This window comes from Schistocerca piceifrons, chromosome 4 (assembly GCF_021461385.2).
Source record: "Schistocerca piceifrons isolate TAMUIC-IGC-003096 chromosome 4, iqSchPice1.1, whole genome shotgun sequence".
NCBI lineage: Eukaryota > Metazoa > Arthropoda > Insecta > Orthoptera > Acrididae > Schistocerca > Schistocerca piceifrons.
In genome coordinates, this window is record NC_060141.1 from 302911051 (window position 1) to 302932937 (window position 21887).

At 43.6% G+C, this 21887-nt stretch overlaps 1 protein-coding gene across 2 annotated transcripts in view; it reads left to right on the plus strand.

Annotated features, from left to right (window-relative positions):
* LOC124795005 (UDP-glycosyltransferase UGT5-like) overlaps positions 1-19117 on the plus strand; it is a 154091-nt gene extending 134974 nt beyond the window's left edge. For both annotated transcript variants that reach the window (XM_047258761.1, XM_047258760.1), the window contains 3 exons: positions 6873-7095; positions 7304-7523; positions 16728-19117. In XM_047258761.1, the coding sequence (XP_047114717.1) occupies positions 6873-7095; positions 7304-7523; positions 16728-17043 (759 nt within the window). In that variant the 3' untranslated portion in view covers positions 17044-19117. The remainder of the gene's footprint in view (positions 1-6872; positions 7096-7303; positions 7524-16727) is intronic.
* The last annotated feature ends 2770 nt before the right edge of the window (positions 19118-21887 follow it).

Consider the following 21887-nt stretch of genomic DNA (forward strand, 5'->3'; position numbering starts at 1 on the left):
GCTACCGCAGCCACAACCTGCCGTTGCACCGCCTTTTAGGCACTACGACCCGAACCACGAGACCTGGCAAGAGTGGTCTCGTCAGTTCGCCTTCCACCTTGCTGCCTACAGAATTCAAGGTAATGAGCGGCAGCCGTTTTTGCTTTCTTGTGTCGGTGTGTCCACATACCGTGTGATAGTGAAATTGTTTCCCCGCCGCGACGTAGCAACTTTGTCATACGAGGAAATTTTGTCTGCCTTAGATGCCTATTTCAAAGAAACAGTTAATGTGGTTGCAAAACGGTATACGTTTTTTCGTACAAAACGTACGGCCGGTCAAACTAATAGGGAGTGGGTAGCAACATTGCAAGGACTTACTAGGGACTGTGCCTTTGAATGTGACTGTGGTCTTTCTTATTCAGATACAATGGTGCGTGATGCAATTGCACAGAACGTTTCTGATGTTCGCATACGGGAGCAAATTTTGAAACTAGTTAATCCCTCCCTTCAACAAGTGATAGACATATTGGATAGACAGGACACACTTGACTGTGCTCAGGAATCTTTTGCAACTTCGCCAGCCGTGTGTTACATTAACCGGCCCGCTGGACGCGCTGCGCGGCCCGGTAACCGGGCCTCGCGCACGGACGCACAGCGACCGCCGCGTGCTAAGCCAGGTGTGCCGCGCCAGCCCACAAATGTAGTGAAATCATGCCCGCGGTGTGCTACTAGACATTCGCGTGAACATTGCCCGTCACGCCAAGCTATTTGCTTTTTCTGCAATAAGAAAGGACATGTTCAAAGTGTTTGCCAGAAAAAGCTCAGATCAGACAATCACAATCATTCCAGGCCCTTTGCTTCGCGCCGGAATCGAACCAAGGACACTCAGGCTCGTGGACCTTCGCCTATGGACATTCATGTCGTTAATTCCACTTCGTCCAGTGACACTTTCTCTAACAGTGACTGTGATCGTCCCACAAAAACTGTGCGTCGACGTCGCCGGAAATCACGTCAATTAGCAAGTGATTCTGTACCAGTGTCTGTTCCAATTGCACAAAACAGTCGCTCTTGTCGTCAGCAGGACAATAAACTTTTTGTGGACTTAGACTTTGAAGGCAAAGTGATACCATTCCAGCTCGATACCGGAGCTGCAGTTTCATTGCTCAATCACGACACGTACAAACAACTGGGCAAACCTCCGTTGCGTTCCGCAAATGTTAAGCTAACTACATATTCCGGACAGAAAATTCCTGTGTTAGGACAGTGCAGCCTTCTTGCAACATTCAAGGGACAAACAAAACTTGTGTCATTTTACGTTCTTCGTTCTTCTTCTGCAGTGAACTTATTTGGTCTAGATTTATTTAAGTTGTTTAACATGTCTATTGTAAATCAGGTCCTATCAGTGAATCAGACTGTGCCTACAGACCGTGTTTCTCGGCTGTGTGCCGAATTTGCAGACATTTTTGCACCGGGCTTAGGTTGCGCTAAAAACTATGAAGCACATTTAGAACTGCAGGTAAACGCGCAACCGAAATTTTTCAGGGCGCGCAATGTTCCCCACGCATTGCGTGATGAGGTCGCAAGAACGTTACACGATCTCGAATCACAGGGTGTAATTGAACGTGTGCAAGCTTCTCTCTGGGCCTCACCCTTAGTAATTTTGCCAAAACCTTCCGGAAAATTGAGACTTTGCGTGGACTTCAAGGCCACAGTGAATCCACAGCTAGTGACTGCTACTTTTCCTTTGCCCCGCCCGGAAGATCTTTTTGCTAAACTGTGCCCGGGAAAATATTTTTCAAAGTTGGACCTAGCCGATGCGTACTTGCAAATACCGGTGGACGACGAATCCCAGCGCGTATTGGTGGTTAACACGCATCTTGGATTGTACCGCTTCAAAAGACTGCCATTCGGGTGTGCATCCGCCCCTGCCTTGTTTCAGCAATATTTACAAACTCTTTGTGCGTCGGTCCCTACTGCAGCAAACTATCTGGACGATATAGTGATCTCCGGACAGACAGAAGACGATCATCTTGCGAATTTACGAACATTATTTCAGGTCTTGCGGCAAAATGGTCTTCGCTTGAGGAAGGACAAATGTGTGTTTTTTGCTCGTGACTTACCATACCTGGGACATGTCATTAATGCCCAAGGCATACATCCGAGTCCAGAGCACCTCCGTGCCATACAAGACTTGCCGTCCCCTCAAAATCTCAAACAGCTACAGAGTGTGTTGGGTAAAATTAACTATTACCATAAATATGTGCGCAATGCCTCTTCCATTTCAGCTCCGCTTCATCGCTTACGCCGTAAAGGTGTTCCGTTCGTCTGGACGACGGAATGCGAACGCGCCTTTCGCCAGTTGAAATCGGCGTTGCTTTCTAATACTTGCCTTACGCCTTTCGATCCCCAGAAACCCCTTTTGTTGATGGTAGATGCATCGGATTTCGGGATCGGTGCTGTGCTTGCGCACAAAGTTGGCTCACATGATCGCCCTATTGCCTTTGCGTCCAAATTGCTCTCGTCTGCGCAAAGAAATTATTCACAGATAGAGAAAGAAGCTTTGGCTCTCGTGTTTGGTGTTACTAAGTTCCATGATTTCTTGTATGGTCGACACTTTACCATCATCACAGACCACAAACCTTTGACATCGCTTTTTCATCCGACCAAGCCTGTACCTCCACGTACAGCGCAGAAATTCATTCGCTGGTCTATTTTCCTCTCGCAGTACCGCTACGATATCTTGTATCGGTCCACTGCTAAGCACGGAAACGCCGATGCGTTGTCCCGTTTGCCTGTTGCTGAGGATAAAGCATTCGATTCTTCCGAACTTGCTTGCATGTTCATTGATTCGGAAACCGATGAAGTGGTCGAATCGTTTCCGATTGATTTTCGTCGGGTCGCTACAGCCACAGCTGCTGACCCTGTCCTTGCTACTGTTTTACGTTTTGTTGCTACGCAATGGCCTTTGTCAAAGTCTCGGATCGAGGATCCGTTGGTTCGCCGATTTTTTGCTCACAAGGAGAGACTTTTTGTTCGACGTGGTGTTTTGTTGTTGCGTTCTGATAATGATCAGTCCAGAGTCGTGGTCCCACGTTCGTTACAGTCCTCTGTTTTACGGCTTCTTCACCAAGGACATTGGGGTATAGTGCGAACGAAACAACTTGCTCGTCAGCACTGTACTTGGTTCGGAATCGATGCTGCGATTACGAATATGTGTTCTTCGTGCCCGGCGTGTGCCGAACAACAGTCCGCACCGCCGCGGAAAGTCTTTGCGTGGCCAAAAGCCACTTCCCCTTGGCAACGCTTGCACATTGATTTTGCTGGTCCATTCTGGAATGCTCGATGGTTGGTTCTGGTCGACGCCTTCAGTAATTTTCCTTTTGTTGTCCGGATGTCTTCCACGACGTCCTCCGCCACCATCCAAGCGTTGTCTGCTATCTTTTGCATTGAAGGTCTTCCGCAGACTATTGTTTCCGACAATGGCCCACAATTCATGTCCGCAGAATTCCAGTCTTTCTGCCAGGCCAATGGTATTCAACATCTGACATCCGCGCCGTTTTCGCCTCAGTCCAACGGTGCCGCTGAACGATTGGTCCGGACTTTCAAGTCACAGATGTTGAAATTGAAAGAGTCGCATTCTCGGGAGGACGCATTGTTGCTCTTTTTGTCTTCGTATCGCTCTCAGCCCCGAGATGGTCGCTCGCCGGCTGAGTTGCTCCACGGTCGTCCTCATCGCACCTTGATGTCTTTGCTGCATCCGCCGCATCAGGTTCCTGCGCAGCGGCAGACTCCCGCTTTTGCTCCAGGCGACGTTGTATTTTATCGCAACTATCGAGGTTCACGGCGTTGGCTCGCAGGGCGCATTCTTCGCTGCCTCGGCCGCGCGATGTATTTGGTTTTGGGGGCCTCTGGTGAGGTGCGTCGGCATCTCAATCAGCTGCGCCTCTGTCGTCGCTCGGGTTCTGCCGCTCCCCGTCTGCTTTCAGCGACGGTGCCGTCCGGTCAGCGCCCTGGGGACCCATCTACTGGCTCGCCTCATCCCCAGGTGTTACCGACGATGCCTTCCATTTTGCCCCATGGCGACGCGCCGCCGCCGCCGCAGCAGCAGCAGCAGCAGCAGCCGCCGCCGCCGCCGACCGCATTCGACGCTTCGTTGCAGCCGCCAAGCGCCTCCCAGGGTCACGCGCCGCCGATCGCTTCCCGTGACCAGCTGTCCTCCGCCATGGAACGCCCGCCCGCTCCGGACCACATGACGTCATCGCGCGTCGGCTACCCCGACGCAATGGAGGTCGACCCTTCACTACCTCCTGTCTCTTTACGGGCGCATACACCGCATGTTGACGTGCACCCTGGACTAGTTTTGCAGGCGTTTCCTAGCTCCCCTCGGACCGGATGGCCGGGTGCGGGTGGCACAGCCTCGCCTGTTGTTAGGCTCCCCACCTCATCGCATACGTCAACATGTGGTCCTCCCCACGGCGGGCGGAAGCCTTATTACACGACCGTTCGCCGATTTGCGGGGGAGGAATGTGGTGTCACCGCCAGACACCACACTTGCTAGGTGGTAGTTTAAATCGGCCGCGGTCCATGTAGTACATGTCGGACCCGCGTGTCGCCACTGTGATCGCAGACCTAGCGCCACCACCAAGGCAGGTCTCGTGATACGAGAGTGGACTCGACCCCAGTTGTACGAGAACCAAGCTACCGCCCAGTTGTACGCGAACCTAGCTATCGCCCAGTTGTACGAAGCCTTTCTCTCTCATTAGCCGAGAGACATAATAGCCATCAGCTAAGTTAATGGCTACGAACTAGCAAGGAGCCATTTGTATCAGTGCCTATAGCGTACGAGTATTCAAGAGAGATGTATTCCAAGGAATCAATAAAAGTTAAGTAAAAAGCATCTACATACTTTTCTTCTTATTCATTCATAAGTTCTCATGTTCCAGACTTCACGCCCGTCTGCGTTATGCCGAGCGTGCACTATCGGCCACAGCGTTAGTTTAGCATTCCTTTTCAGCAATCCACATCACGGTGTCGGTCCAGCTACCGACACTACAAAAATTATCTAAATTTTCGCCGTCTTCGCGGAAATGTGTGGTGGGGCCCCGTCATTCTTGAACCACTGTATGGAGTGTTTCCAAATTACACCAACAAGGGGGAGGATATTACCAAATCACGTTCCGGACGCAGTTTACTATCCTCGTTCCGTTCCTCAAGACACCTTCTACATCATCTCGAAGTTTGCAGATGTAATTACGAAACATCCTATAGTTGCCTGAGTGCTAGTGGGTCATTCTCCAACATTTCCGGTAATAATTCGCCGAGAAAAATGTGGTAATTTCCTCCTCTGGCCGTGTGAAGCAGAAGATACGACCTAACCAGATGGTTGTGAACGATACTGTTCTGCTCATTTATGACAAATCTGTGTTGATAATGAAACACACGAGCTGCCTTAGTGTTTTCCACCTCCAAGATGTGGATGTTGAATATTCCTTCTCTTGTGGAGGCAGCCTTATTAATAAACAAAATAGATGTTGGAAGTCAGGGATATTTACAGTTTAATGTACATACCACAGGCAGAATTACACGTGCTGGAGAAAGTCGTCAGCAAACAGGTCTTGCAACTTCTGCTACTAGAATGATTGCATGCCCCTCTCAGACAGGGCATTCAATACATACTTGGCTATGGACCGTGTGCAGATGCTGGGGTTGTCCTCATTTCGCTGTAACACAGCTTCCTTAAATTGAACAGTTCGCACACTGTGAGGTCTACCTATTTCCCGTCCGTCTGTTCTAAGGCATCATCATTCACGAATACGGCCGTCAAGTCTTTGAAAAAATGGTTCAAATGGCTCTAAGCACTATGGGACTTAACATCTGAGGTCATCAGTCCCCTAGACTTAGAACTCCTTAAACCTAACTAACCTAAGGACATCACACACATCCATGCCCGAGGTAGGATTCGAACCTGCGACCGTAGCAGCAGCGCGGTTCCGGACTGAAGCGCCTAGAACCGCTCGGCCAAAGCGGCCGGCCAAGTCTTTGAAGCGAAATGTAATTTGCGTGCTCGATGTTGCATCATGCGTCTCCATAAATGCGATGCATGGCAGCTATCCCTGTTAGGCTGTAAACAACCACCAAGAGTCCATAAACATCAGTAAATACTTTCATGTAAAAACTGCATGAAGAATGAGAATATAATTGTTTATCAACGTACATGGACACTGCTAGAAGTAATAAAAACTTGCCCTTCCTAACAGTATGACGTAACTGCATTGAAAATCAGGATCCATTGTAACGCGTTGCATACGCGATGGTCAAAACAGCTGTGAACATTGTTCTCAAGGTAGTCCAGTATCAAACTCTTCAATGAACCCTAATTAGTAAACAGTGCACCAGTGACATTTACGTCACATAACATGTTTATATAAAGATGCGTCATAATGGCCGAAACGGGTGGTCGTCTGTATTGAATCGCAACAGCGACTGAAATAAATAATGAGTTAATAATTAAAGCGCCAGTGACAAAAGAAATTCTGCTGTAACAAAAATGGTTCAAATGGCTCTGAGCACTATGGGACTTAACATTGGAGGTCATCAGTCCCCTAGAACTTAGAACAACTTAAACCTAACCAACCTAAGGACATCACATACATCCATGCCCCAGGCAGGATTCGAACCTGCGACCGTAGCAGTCGCGCGGTTCCGGACTGAAGCGCCTACAGCCTTTCGGCCACCGCGGTCGGCTCTGCTGTAACAAACTCGTGTCAACATCTCATTTCAACTATTTCTCTTAAGTAGGATATCTGACGACTTCGAGGTCGTAAGGGGATTAACATGAGCACATACTACTTACTCGTGAAATCACATATATATACAATTTTATTCCGGTACAGGACATTCAGAAATTCATGGACGAGGCTGAACACGGAGTAATTTACTTCACATTTGGCTCAACAGTGAAAACACAAGACTTACCAGAACCAAAACGGAAGGCACTGTTGGAAGCCTTCGCAGAGCTCCCCCAGCGTGTCGTGTGGAAATGGGAGACGGACAAGCTACCCGGACAGCCGCCCAATGTTCTAATACGCAAGTGGCTGCCACAGTACGAGATATTAAGTAAGTAAGCGGTGCACGTCCTTTTCAGACAGTGTACCGCTATTTAAAGTAATTTAAGTGGATTTTTTGTCTGGAATATATTATTGACTGAAAAAGTATTACGGTGCCGTTGCAGAACAATAATTCTATGACGTTTTATGAATTGCTGTAATTGTTCAAGACAAAAGAGGGAAAATATTTGTCAACTGATTCTCTTTTTTGTTAATAGGCCATCCCAAAATGCGACTGTTCATTACACATGGAGGTCTGATGGGCGCAATAGAAGCAATTACCAACGGCGTGCCACTGCTGGGAATACCTCTGTTTGGTGACCAACCCGTTAATGTTCAAATGTTTGTAAGGAGGGGTATTGGATTACACCTCGCTTACAGAGAAATATCAAAGAAGTCCGTCCTGGAAGCCGTTAGCACCATACTAAATGACCCTGGGTAAGTCAGATACACACCACACAACATCAAATGTTTCTTCGGTAGCTCTGTGCATTAATAGTAGCGAATTGTATTAAATACAAGTTAAGGCTGTTGGAAAAGGGCACTACGAGCTTTTTGGAGCACACAATGGACTGAATTTTCGCGTAAAAGCATGATTCTGGAATACCCTATTCGTACTACGTTTCTTCATTTGAATTTTATCAATTATCGTTCTGTTATCGAACTTGATTTGAGTTGTGATGAACTGTTTTAAACTCAGACGAAGTTGCTCATGAATAACAGATAGTACGATTTAAGAGACATTTAGCACATTAAATATGTGTGAAATTTCTGGAAACGATCAGGGAATTTAGACTGGAATCGCAGTCGACAATAGACGTCCTTTTCAGGAAATGCTGACGAGCAAATTTAAACAACTGTATTTCAGATGAGCTGAAAAATACTGTTCCTTTTATGATTCCGCTGTTTTACTTTGTTGTTATAATTCTTAGCCCTTAGAGTGGTTTGATGCTCTACATCTTCAAATTACGAGTGAATCAATTTACCTTTGCGTAGGTTACTATGTAATACGCCTTCTTCAATCAGTGGGTTATAATCTATTCTTTGTCTGCTTCTGTAGCTGTTTTTCTACATCGCTCTCTTCAGTGTAAAATTAACTGCTTCATAATGCCGTAGACAAAACTTCAAAAATTTTTTCTTCTTCTGCTAACTTAGTCCTGTAGACATACGGGTTTTTCTGTATTTTATTTCATACGGTTATTCAGTTGATAATGTCCTGTTGGAACAATAAATTGTAGTATGTTATCATTTTCTTCTTCTATGGCCCCTATAGTATCAAAAAAATTGTTGTACAAAGGTATAGATTCAGAAACTTAGTTCTTAATTACCTAATGAGGTGACACTATTATGGAGACAAGCAATTTGAACTATGTATAGAACTGTTAACCAACTTTTATTTCTCTTCGAAGAGGTTGCTTCTTTCTCAGTCTTTTATTAGTTCTCAGTCAACTACATGTGCTAGGGGTAAAGCTACCTCAATTCTTTCATCTAATTCTCTTTATTACGTTCCAAATAGCGTTGTGCCTTGTGGGAGTGGCTGTCTGGACTAATTCACATACATGGGCCTCATTTCAAACTTCTTGGAATAAGTTGAATTTATTGACAAAAATCTGATTAAATGATTTGAAATACCGAGGCTTTTTCATAGTGTATCCACTTAACAACAAGACTTTGGTACTGATTTATTACGATAAGCGATCACATATTTTTCAAAGGACCTTTTTATTCAAATCTGTTGACATGTAAAATCACTGCTTACAAACTCTGCTTAATCGAAACATACCTGATAGAACGTCTTCACAATACCTACAGTGGATTCCATTCACGTAGCTTGGTGCTAGAAACTAGAGCTGGTACAGCGTGAAAACAAATTTAGTTCCTCACACAAGTGCACTGTGTTACATCATTGTTATTCAACTACCTACACACAAGTAGCATGGTGTTATATGAACTGTTATCATAAAAGTTGTGAGGTGTCAGTTGAACAGCTTAGCTTACCCATGAGATTCTACAGACTCTATCCCCAGTGACTTACAATGATAGATAACTCTCAATAAGATCATGCGATTTAAAGAAAACAAGGTCGTGCAACAGAAAATGGCTTACTGAATTAAATTACCAGGGTTGGCCTAATTAAGCATGAAAATACAGTGTACGCATCTCACAGGGATGTATTGATAACAGGATTCATCAAATTATGAAAAGAAACTAAAGGCAGCTATAAAAGTTTGATTTATTGCTAAAAGACATCAAAAATGTTTATTCACTGAATCGAGCATACAATCAATTATGGAGGGAACAAGGGATTAAAATCATGGACGATAGTCTTGGCACAGACTGTTGAAAATATGGTAGAAACAATGTAAATTTGTGTTTGTGAATATGACCAATGATTGCAGAAAAGATTAATGAGTTAATAAAGTCCTGGAAACGCATGAAAAATACCAGTACTCTTGCTTTATAGCATAGTGGGTGCAGCTAACTGGCTTTGGAAAGTAGATCAGCAAAACGAAACTTTGATGCGACATAAATGACTTCACACTTGCCTCATCTAAGTAATTCGAATATGGCCTATGCTAACCACTGGGATGATGTATGAGAGCATAGTATGATTGGGTTAGTGGCTGAAAATTCTAAGTTCAACCCGGCATCAGAGTTCTGCTGTAAGTTGGAGACATATCACTCAGTAGCTCTAAGACCAAGTTTAATGCTTCAAGCCCTGCGATGACGTGTCTTGTACAATGACTCTGGGACTAGTGCCGTTCTTACTCTCCTCAACAAAATTTAGCCGGTTCTGCCAGCATCGGAATGTTGTCAGTCAACTGCAACAGACCTTGCAAGTTCCAACCAATGATAATTTCATAAACATGCTAACAAATTCCCTGCTCTTAAGACCGTACAGTGGTTAACCAGTGAAGTACATTTCTCCCTTGGAGTGAGGTAAGAGGCAGGAAATCTCCCCTTCTATGCAACAAATTTTTGTTTAAGGTCAATGACAAGGCGTGCACAAACACAAATGTGCGATCTCGCCTCTGCTACCAAAATAATTCGTATGAGCCAATCAGAGAACTCATTACACGTTTGTTACCTTATAAATAAATTTTTAAAAAACTTTTTTTTTTTAAATTCAGTGCATTAGTATTTGTAAAAAGATTCTTTCATATAGTGTTCATTAAAAAATGACGATCATTCCACTTGTGACCTGTGGAATGGTACATTAGCTTATTTGTTTGAGTTTTAAATATTTGTCATGTATTGTTGTTTTTCTGACATGTTCTACATCCTGGAGGATCTCCTCACTACGGATCAATTGGAATGAAAGTAAATCTAATCTAATCTATTTCTAACATTTGAACAAAAATTCCAGCTGGCCTTCCTCGGGGCTAACAACTGGCCCCACACTAGCAGCATCACGTTGTTTCCTGACTTTCGAATCTTTTATCTCTGCTAAAAGAGCGGAGCTGTCGTTTGCAAATTCCGGTGATTCATTTGAAAAGGTTTCTGAAACGATTATGGCCGCGCGACGGGAATTAACAGACTTTGAACGCGGAATGGTAGTTGGAGAAAGACGCATGAGACATTCCATTTCGAAAATTTTTAGGGAATTCAATATTCCGAGATGCACGGTGTCAAGAGTGTATCAAGAATATCAAATTTCAGGCATTACCTCTCACCGCGGACAACGTACTAGCCGACGGCCTTCACTTAACGAGTGAGAGCAGCGGCGTATGTGTAGAATTGTCAGTGCTAACAGTCAAGAAATTCTGTGTGAAGTAACCGCAGAAACCAACGTGGGACATACGGCGAACGTATCCGTTAGGACAGTGCTGCGAAATTTGGCGTTATTGGGCTATGGCAGCGGACGACCGACGTGCGTGATTTTGCCAACAGCACGACATCGCTTACAGCATCTTGTCGTCTGGACCCTAGACGGCTGGAAAACCGTGGCCTGGTCAGGTGAGAGCCGATTTCTGCTGGTAAAAGTTGATTGTAGTGTTAGAGTGTGGCGCAGACCCCACGAAGCCTTGGACCCAGGTTGTCAACAAGACACGTGCTAGCTGGTGATGGCTCCATAATTATGTGACCTGTGTTTACATGGAATGGGCTGTGTCATTGCCTGGAAATGGTCATGTTCGGCTACTTGGAGAACATTTGTAGCTATTCATGGACTTCATGTTCCCAAACAAAGATCGAATTTACATGGATGGCAATGCGCCATGTCACTGGGCTACAACGGTTTGCGATTGGTTTGAAGAACTTTCTGGACAGTTTGAGCGAATGATGTGGCCACACAGATAGCTCGACATGAATCCCATCGAACATTTATGGGATTTATTGAGAGGTCAGGTGGCCGAGCGGTTCTAGGCGCTACAGTCTGGAACCGCGTGACCACTACGGTCGCAGGTTCGAATCCTGCCTCGGGCATGGATGTGTGTGATGTCCTTAGGTTAGTTAGGTTTAAGTAGTTCTAAGTTCTAGGGGACTGATGACCTCAGAAGTTAAGTCCCATAGTGCTCAGAGCCATCTGAACAATTTTTTTTTTTTTTGAGAGGTCATTTTGCGCATGAAATCCTGCATCGGCAACACTATCGCAGTTATGGACGGCTATAGAGGCAATTTGGTTCAATATTTCTGCTGGGGACTTCCAACGACTTATTGAGTCCATTCCAGGTCGAGTTTCTTTCTGCACTACGACGGGCAAAAGGATGTCCTGACTCATGTCAGGTATAAGGCGGTACAGCTGTAGGCCTGCTGATGTGCTTGAGGACTCGAGTGCGGACGTAGGGCGTTGGCCCGTAACGCATCTCGCCGACCTTTTCTAGATACAAAGCTAAGTGATATGGCGTATGTCAGCCTCGACAAGTTGCAAAGAAACAGACCAACTGTCTTTTCATGTAACCACCAGTATCATCATCGGAACAGGTACTTTCCCCTTCTACACTCCTTGTTGTGAATATGTACAGTGGAGCACTTGCAATCGAAAGTTTAAAATTAGTCGTATTTGTATATTTACTGTACGTGGACGAGCTTATATGTTTCTCGTTTTCGTAACACCAGCTGTGTCCGAGATACGTCGTTACACTGACTAGGAACCAGAGTGAGAACACTCTACGGTTGGTTTCATTCATATTTTCAGTACACCGCAGTAAAACACCAAGGTCTGGATGTGGGAGCCAGTGACAAGAACAGCACCAGCTTCATAGCGTAAACGGTGTAGCCATTGCCAAATAGTCTTGGAGCAAACACTTATGCCTGACGTACTACAAAGATATGACACAGTTTGTGAGCATTCATTACAGCCCTCGTTTTCATTATTTGGTATATATAGTAATCTGTTCCACTTAGTAACCCCTTCAAACACAGCTGCAGTGCACGTGCACAATATTTTCTCCCGTATGAGCGGGTCTGAGATCAAACGGTATTTGGTATCATCATCGCACTCTTATTAGTGGCAACATTTTAACCTTCGGTAGATTGACCTACTATCTTTCACGACCGTTGTTGGTTATAGGACTCCTTGTTAAGTTTTTTAGAATAAAAATCTGCTTCACTTGCCAGTAATTTCTTAATTTATGGCACGCCCGGATTCGAGACCTAAAGTTACATCTTCAGGTGACACCAAATAATTATGAAAACACAAACGTGTGGTGGTCGGGCCAGTTAGTCATGGAGTATATCGGCCCTGTTAAACGAACTCATACACCAACTTCAGAGCCCGCCTGTACAGGAAGACACGGAAGTGCAATAAATTAAGAAATTGCGGACAACTGAAGCGGATTCTTTATTCCATAAATATGTTCTTTAGTAGCGGATGTTCCCCTGATCAAATATTTCCTCCAATGAGGTTGTTCTCAGACCTCAACGTCATTAATCTACAGATGATTGGTACTCCTTTTGCTGGTCTCGAGGACGTCGGACTGATTGGGACTGGGATCAACTAAATGGATTTCTAGAAGAACATGTTATTTGCACACACTGAAACATACAACAGTTTCAGAAATTGCTTAAACATATAAGAATCACTCCAGAAGGAATACCACACGAACTGAAGTATACCTAGAACAAATGGAAAACATCAGACACAAAATTAGAGCTGCTGAACCTAAGTAGCGACAGACCTTACAACGCAGCTAATAATCATCAGTTTGAATGAAGGGAATGGTAAAAATATTCATTCATTATTGGGCATATCTGGAATGCCTTGCAATGTACTGTTCAAAAGAGATCACCACTCCTCGTACTCTTACGGATTTATGGACAGCCCTGCAGGTTTCATGGTATCAGTTCTCTCCAGCGCTACAGACATTAGTCGAATCCATGCTACGTCGTGTTGTGGAATTTCTGCATGCTCGCGGGGGCCCTACACGATATTGGGCAGGTGTACTAGTTTCTTTGGCTCTTCATTGTAAGTGTTTTTACGGTGCAGTGTTGATGATACAACAAGTTTAAAACTTCCCGATAGTTCAACCTCAACAACTGTTGCTTAACAACCAAATAGAGAGGAGTGGGGATGTGAATTTGGGTAAAGAATCTTTTCTTACATTTAACTGTTTATAGTTTCCTTCCTTTTAGATACGAATTTTTGAGAGTGCTTTGATTACTAATTTGATTCTATCAACAACAGTAACATTGCCGACACGTTGCCAACTTCAACTCAGTGCAGAAGTCGTGCCCGGTGTGTGTGTGTTTTTTTTTTTCGAGAAAGCCTGTGCTCAGTCAGCATTCGTAAGACTGAAAGTGCTTCGATTCGGACATCATTTGCAAGTCAATGACAGAAGCTGATGGTTTTCTGATCAGCCAATTGATATACTTAAATGCTGGTAGAAAGTTAGAAGATGGCTGTAGTGTGTCTAATTGTGATTTGCGCTCCATAGACCTAATGGTCTCTCCTTATAGCCAGGAACATTTGTGAAAATATACATTCCGAATACATTCCAATACATTATCAACGATGTCGTACAATTTATGTTGATTACTGTTTTTTTAGCCGGCCGGGGTGGCCGAGCGGTTCTAGGCGCTACAGTCTGGAACCAAGCGACCGCTACGGTCGCAGGTTCGTATCCTGCCTCGGGCATGGATGTGTGTGATGTCCTTAGGTTAGTTAGGTTTAAGTAGTTCTAAGTTCTAGGGTACTGATGACCACAGATGTTAAGTCCCATCGTGCTCAGAGCCATTTGATTACTGTTTTACATTTAAGTTAATACAAATGTAATATTTTTTATTTGTGTGCAGGTACATGATTACAGCAGATTTGTATAATTAATATTACGCATTTATTTTTAATTTTGTAAGTTTATCTCGCCATTAATCAGCATCACATATGGGTACGGTGGAATTACAGGTATACGTCAAAAACAGAACAAATCTCGGCATGTTTTCGTTATGCATGGTTTGACAGCCTATGTGTAAACAACCGTGTGTATTTTCTCATGTAGTTATGATTGATGAAGCAGTATGCTGAACGTTCTGCATGTGTGTTTCATGGTTTTGGCGTTGTACAGAACTTTTGCATATAATTCATTCATATTATTTCCCTAGAGACTGGCCTCGCAGTTGAAATCGACTAGTTGCGCAAGTGACGTTATGTACAACCAAAAGCTCTAAATGTTCGTACGTGAAAATAAATCTGGCATAAACACCCAATTGGTTTTACCACTTCCGTTCTTCATTATTATGAGGCCATGTCTTGTTGGCGGTGGTATCTGTATTGTAGCACATATCCACTGAGCCATCGAACTGCATATTTGTATATAAAGAGCATAAATATGCAATATCATGAGGACGATAAGCAACATACTTCAAAACGGTATGAAGTATACTGCATACTTCGATGTTCTATTTATTAGCTTTTGAGTACAACCACACAAAGTTCATAGGAGAAACGCTGCTTACATTCTGTATGTAAGGTAAGATTATGAAATGGGTTTCTCGTTCAGTAATCAGCTTTGATTATTCGTTGTTTGTGAAAAGATACCTCGTGTAAGAAGGAAAACGTCTTCCAGAACTTTTTGGGATTCGACAGCGGCAAGATAATGGCCTACATAGACGATGTTGCTGCCTGCGTTGGTCGTGACCCGCGCGGCGTTAGCCGAGCGGTCTGTGGCGCTGCAGTCATGGGCTGTGCGGCTGGTCCCGGCGGAGGGTCGAGTCCTCCCTCGGGCTTGGGTGTGTGGTGTGTGTGTGTGTGTGTGTGTGTGTGTGTGTGTGTGTGTGTGTGTGTGTGTGTGTGTGTTTGTCCTTAGCACAATTTAGGTTAAGTAGTGTGTAAGCTTAGGGACTGATGACCTTAGCAGTTAAGTCCCGTAAGATTTCACACACATTTGAACATTTGAACATTTTGGTCGTGACCCAATGATTGCCACTTGTATATGCAGACGATTGGTTCAGGAGGACCATAGTCAGCGCCATGGAGAATATAAGTGGCCCCAAAGGAGTAGCAACCGAGAGGATAGAGATGATGATTGCTGGCCAGTGCAGAATCATACAACCATGCCACGCTCCTTGGGTCGGAATATGGGCTAACTGCAATAATACAAGTATCCAGCACCCTCTGCTGCCAAAATATGGGATGGCCGGGGGCAGTCACAAAGCCCCATTTGCACCTGGAACCACTTTGCCACGAGACGCTATGCAGACACCATCTAGTCGTGGTTCCACCACCATCATTCATGCTTTTGTACAGAGTGACTCTTCGTTGTTGACCCTGTGATAGCTTGACTCTATTTCTTTTTGCATCATTTGTAATGACTCTTCATATGTTTGGAGAAATGCAAGTTAAGTTAATCTCATGTTCGATGTGTTACTTGTTCACTAATCATTTCTGCCCCCATCTTCCTTTCCTATGACAACAGTTGCTGCGTCATTCTGTATCCCACCTCTCATTACCATTGTGTGTGAAGTCGTACACAACAAACACATTCACCTCTGATTCGCATAGCGTTCTCGCTTCCCCCGCCCGGGTTCCCGGGTTCAATTCCCGGCGGGGTCAGGGATTTTCTCTGCCTCGTGATGACTGGGTGTTGTGTGATGTCCTTAGGTTCGTTCGGTTTAAGTAGTTCTAAGTTCTAGGGGACTTATGACCATAGATGTTAAGTCCCAAAGTGCTCAGAACCAATCTGATTCGCATAACCAATCGTTACATTTCTGCTGTGTTAAGGTCGTTGGCTGTGCCCTACCATTGAGGTCTCTGTGACGTTATCTTTCAACTAGATAGTGAAAGGTGAAGGTGACATGTTTCCTGTGCCGTCCTGACCTATCTCAACACAAAGAATGCACAGCTGTTGTTCTGGCCAGCGCTTTCTGCAAATATCTCACCCATATCTGGCCGTGGGTTGCCAAGAGACTGGTATGCCACCAGCCACTAGCCTTACGATCTCGGCTCATCTTCAGTTCAAAATGGTTCAAATGGCTCTGAGCAATGCCCCCTTTAACATTAAGTAAGGTTTCCATGCTTGCTGTCTACCATAGTCATGAAATTTTTATGGTCAGCAGAGTACTTTTATGCTGCAACAGTATTCAGTTTCACATCTTCACGACAGATGTAAAAATAATGTTTAAAATCTACAATTACGCTGATAATTCAGAATACTGAATGCACAATGATGATGCATGAGTGAGTCAAGCGGTCTGTATTGTTTGCAGGTACAAGAAGAGAACTGAGAAACTAGGCATGGCGTTTAAAGACACGCCAATGACGCCACAGGAGACTGTTGTGTACTGGTCCGAGTATGTTATCCGCCACAGAGGGGCGCCACACCTGCGTTCAGCTGCCGTGGACTTGCAGTGGCACCAATTGCTGCTCCTCGACGTCATAGCCGCTCTCCTTGTGGCATTTCTCGCTGTTTCCGCTGCTTTTGTGTTCTTACTACGATTGATCTTACGACAGCTTGGCTTCCTCAAGGTGTCGTCTGGCTCCACGTCATTAGGCAATAAGAGCAAGAAGACTAAACAGCAGTAACGAGTTGAACAGTATTTATGCTGAACGAAATTTTCTCGTTAACTAGTCTCGACATTTCTGATGCTCTTGGGTGAAACTCGTAAGCATCTTCAGGCATATTTTCTTTGGTGTTTTGGTGTTATGTTATGAATCTGGTTGTTGCAATGTTTGTATGGAGTCAGCCCAAACAAATTGCTCATCATGTGTATCACTGGATGCCCTGTGTCGATTGACGACGTTGGTTTGTTACTTGTAACGATCCACCGAAGACCTGAAATCCGTTATACAAAAGTAATGAGAAAATATCCCTGAACAACCTCCATAATGGGTATTTGAACATATCCTCTTACACGTGAGCAGAGTGGTACGTTTCTCCAGTTTTTTGACTGTTAGTGTATATTCTGTAATAATCACGCTGTTGTCGTAGTTCCTCCTCATCTTATCATGAGGCACCTATTCCTGAAGTTTTTCGTAGAGTTTTGAAACATTATGCAATGTTCATACTAGTCAGCTATTGAATCACATTACGGACGGAAACGGTGGGGGATGTATAAAGGTGTGGTGTGGTTCCATATCCGAAATTAAATGCTTTAAAGAAGGCTAACAAGTTGTCGATAAAATCCGCAGTTAAAAACGATATCGACGATATTTGTTCAATTTATGAGTATTTTTTATCAGCATTTCTCTTTGTAAATGCTCTCGAAATACACAGGGTGACAAAAAGGGTCATGCGCTGAAGGAAGAAACGAACTGAACTTTACAGGTTGAGAGGGTGTGTGATGTTATTTTAGTTCTCACAAAACGAAGTCAAATATTCACTCTTGGGAATATGATTTCACTTATCAGTAAGACGTTGCACCCCATCTATCTTGGATAAATGCGTTAATTCAATTGGGAAAGGTGCCAATGGGCGCTGTATCCTGTATGGGGAAAGCTGGCCCACAACTGTTTTAACTGGCCCCAGATACCCTGGGGCACAATTGACGTCCGAGCTGGAACCACATATGTTATATCGGGGACAGATCTGAGTGTTCTGTTGGGCATGAGAGTAACTCAACATCACACAGGCAGTTCATGTACGCATTTGCTGTGTCGACTAGCATTGTCCAGCAGAAAAATGGCACTACGACACTGTTGCTTGAGAGGTAACACTTATCGACGCATAATGTCTGTGAGTACAACTGTGCCGTCAGCGCTCTCTCTGTCACTACCACGAAGTTATAGCCAATGGCGCACCATACAATCGCGCCGGGTGTAACACCGCTGTGCCTTTTCAAAACGTTGGAAGAATGGGACCTATCCTCAGGTCGCCGCCATGCACGCCGACGATGATCATACGGGTTACTACAAAACTGCAGTTTATCACTGAACACAATGCGATGCCATTCATCAACAGTCTGTTTTCTGATCATGGTGCCACTGGCAACTCAGCCGTTTGTATTGTGGTGTTAGCGGCAGCCTATGCATGAGATGGTAATTTCCTAGTCAGACTGTTGCTAGTCTCTGACCAGTGGTGCAGAATGACGTAGAATGTTGCAAGGAGCTCATAACTTGGTCCGAATGCCAGGCGCAGACGTGAAGGGGTTATGGTGTGCTTGGTGCACAGTACAGTGATTCTGTCTTGTATTGGTCAGACATAGTCGACCGGAACGTTAACAAGGATTACATCTGTCTATCATCAGGCCACTGTAACATCACAATGCTCCACAACTGTCAATATTGCACGATTCGATCAGCCACCAAAACGGATACACACAATGAGGCACGTTTCAGAGTCGGTCAGGTGCTGATAACGCTGTATCACACGAATACACGGTATCTCCGAGTCCTTCCCATTATCATTTATCATCTGATACTGTTCAGGCTCCTTATGTACTCTACTAGGGCTGGTAGCAATATAAAAACATGAACTACGCAAATGTCCTCTCGTACCCATTCTGCCTGTTATATACCCAACGATGGTGTGTATGTGTAAAAAGTGTACGACATCGGACTTGCTGCAGCTTTTTTGTCAGGCTGTGTGATGTCACTTAGTTGTAATGTAATTTTTAAGTGGTATGGAATACATAAATAAATAAATAATAGCAGTTGTATATAATTTTGTTATGAGACCTCTGGCTGTGGCAATTTAGTGAAAACCTGCTTGCTTTTGTTCATTTACTTTGAAACTAAGTTACATTTTGAAGAGAGCCTTGTTATTTGATGAATGTGTAAAAACATTACCAAGAAAGTTTGATGTTGGAGAAATAACACTGGCTCGTTCTCGACAATCATGGAAATAGAGACTGTGACACTGTTGCGTGGATCATACTAGTGGTTTATATAAACCTCTAACTAGATTCGGGGTGTTAACATGGTGTTAAAAGCTAGTTCTCCCAGCTGTTGCAGTGCCAAATAATTCGATATTATAAAGGAAAAATCAGTTAACAATGAAATAACTCTTGGATATTCGCCAAATGTTTTAAGCATCATCATTACCAATTCGATACAGACTGCTGGACAAAGACGTCCTTTAGACTATTACAGCTTTAGCTGTGTGCATCCATGTTGCTCCTACTTTTCGTCTAATATCTACCAATCTTCAGTTAAATGGTTATCCCGGTCTTTTCTGATCTCTTGTAATCTAACAACGATCTTCTACGGCTTAACTGTAATCCATTTACCTGTTTACATTTCCCAAACACGTTCACTTCATCCCCATTTCAGCCATAAGTACACTTTCCACTCTAGTCTATTCCCTGATCCATTTGCTTCTCTTCCTGCTTCTCCTAGTAATTTCCAACATAAATCTCTCCATTTCACGATAAGCAACCTACAATTTCTCCATTTTCTTCGCATTTGTTCCACACTGCCAAACTCAAAACTGGAATTGGACACTAGATATAAGCCTCAATGTTTACTAAATGTTGTACAAAATATATACTAAATAATAAACAGTAGGATTAAAATTATAGCACACTCTTTTACTGGAATAACGATGCGGATTAAGAAAAGAGAGATCTTTCGAAGATACATATATTTATTTAGCTTAAAACATATTGGGCAAGGGAGGAGAATTTAACTTAGAAACCCATATCACTTTCCCCGATTACGAAAAAGCTCTTGATAAGATGGATGGGGAACTTTATGGAACATAATGAAAAACAATTGCTAATTTAGAGACTTTGCTCAAATTATTCAAGATACATATACAAAGACAAAATTGTTTTGTTTGTGGAGTATACGTTAACGGAAGAAATTCGAATGAATCAATTCAGAATACAATTAGGAACTGGAAAGAACATGTGCACCCTTGTTCAATAGCAGTATGTACGTAATTAAAGGACTATGAGGATGATTTTCAGAACTAATATGTATGCTAAATATCATTTGTAAAAATTATAATTTTCAGTTATCAAAGTAAAAAACAAAAGTTATGGCGTAGTAAGGAAAATACCAATTAGAGGAACGTTAATGATTGACGATCAACCAGTAGAACAAGTTTCACGCTTCACGTGCCTTGTTTGCAGTTGTCTTTTAACAATGACAACAAAGTGGAGAAAAAACTTCATCGATTTCAACATACGTGTGTGGAACAATTCAGCGAACATCAAGTGGTTAGATGTGAAGAAATTCAAATTTTATAACACTAAGGCTGTTCGTGTATGGGTTGGACTCATGAGTGAATACAACAAATTATCGAAACAAAATATAATCATCTTGAATCCGATTCTTCAGATCTTCCCTTAAAGACAAAAAATGCAATCAAGATATAAGGCAGCAATTGAACACTCGCCAATAGATATGCAGCAAGGGAAGTCAAACAGCGTTCAGAGTAAAGACACTTCGTCTGTCACAATTTTATCAGTAAACTGTCGAAGTATTCGTAATAAAGGTCCCGAATTTACTGCCATCCAGAAAAATTCTTCCTTTCAAATTATTCTTGCGACCGAGAGCTGGCTGAAACCCGAAGCGGAAAGCCCTGAGATATTTATCGTGTCGTGGAACGTACATCGGAAAGACAGATTAGAGGCCACAAGAGGTGCAGTTGATAAAAATATTCTCTCTACTGAGGTCGAAGTCGAGTGTGACACTGAAGTCATCTGGTCGCTTATAACAACTGTAGGTGACACTAAGTTAATTGTTGAATGTTTTTACCGGCCATCCGCTTCTACTGAGAAACTTCTAAGGCCATTCAAAGAAAATCTATGGTCAATAGCGCGTAAATACCCAGGTCATAGAACACTGGTTGGCGGCGTCTGTAAAGTGCCGAATATAGACCAGGATGTCTGTGGATTCATTGCGGGAGGGTACAGACACAATTCAAGCGTAATACTTTTGAAGACATTTTCTGAAAATTGTCTTGAGCAGCTAGCTCTGGAGCCCACACGCAATGGAAATACCTTAGAACTCGTAGCCACAAATAGGCCGGAATTTATCGACAAGTATAGAAACGGGGATTAGCAATAATGATGTCATTGTAGCAACTATGATTACGGAAGTTAATAAATCAGTCTAAAAGGCTAGGAGAGTGTTTCTGCTAGATAGGGCAGGTAAGCAGTTATTAACATCTCACTTCGACAGTGAATTGGCTTGACTTAGTTCCAGTAAGATTGATGGAGAGGAATTACGGACAAAGTTTAAGCAGATTGTAAATTGTGGTCTGGAGAATTATGTACCTAGTAAGTGGATAAGAGGTAAAATACAGGGAGCGAAAGGCTATTTACAATTTGTACAGAAACCAGATGGCAGTTATAAGAGTCGAGGGGCATGAAAGGGAAGCAGTGGTTGGGAAGGGAGTGAGACAGGGTTGTAGCCTGTCCCCGATGTTATTCAATCTGTATATTGAGCAAGCAGTAAAGGAAACAAAAGAAAAATTCGGAGTA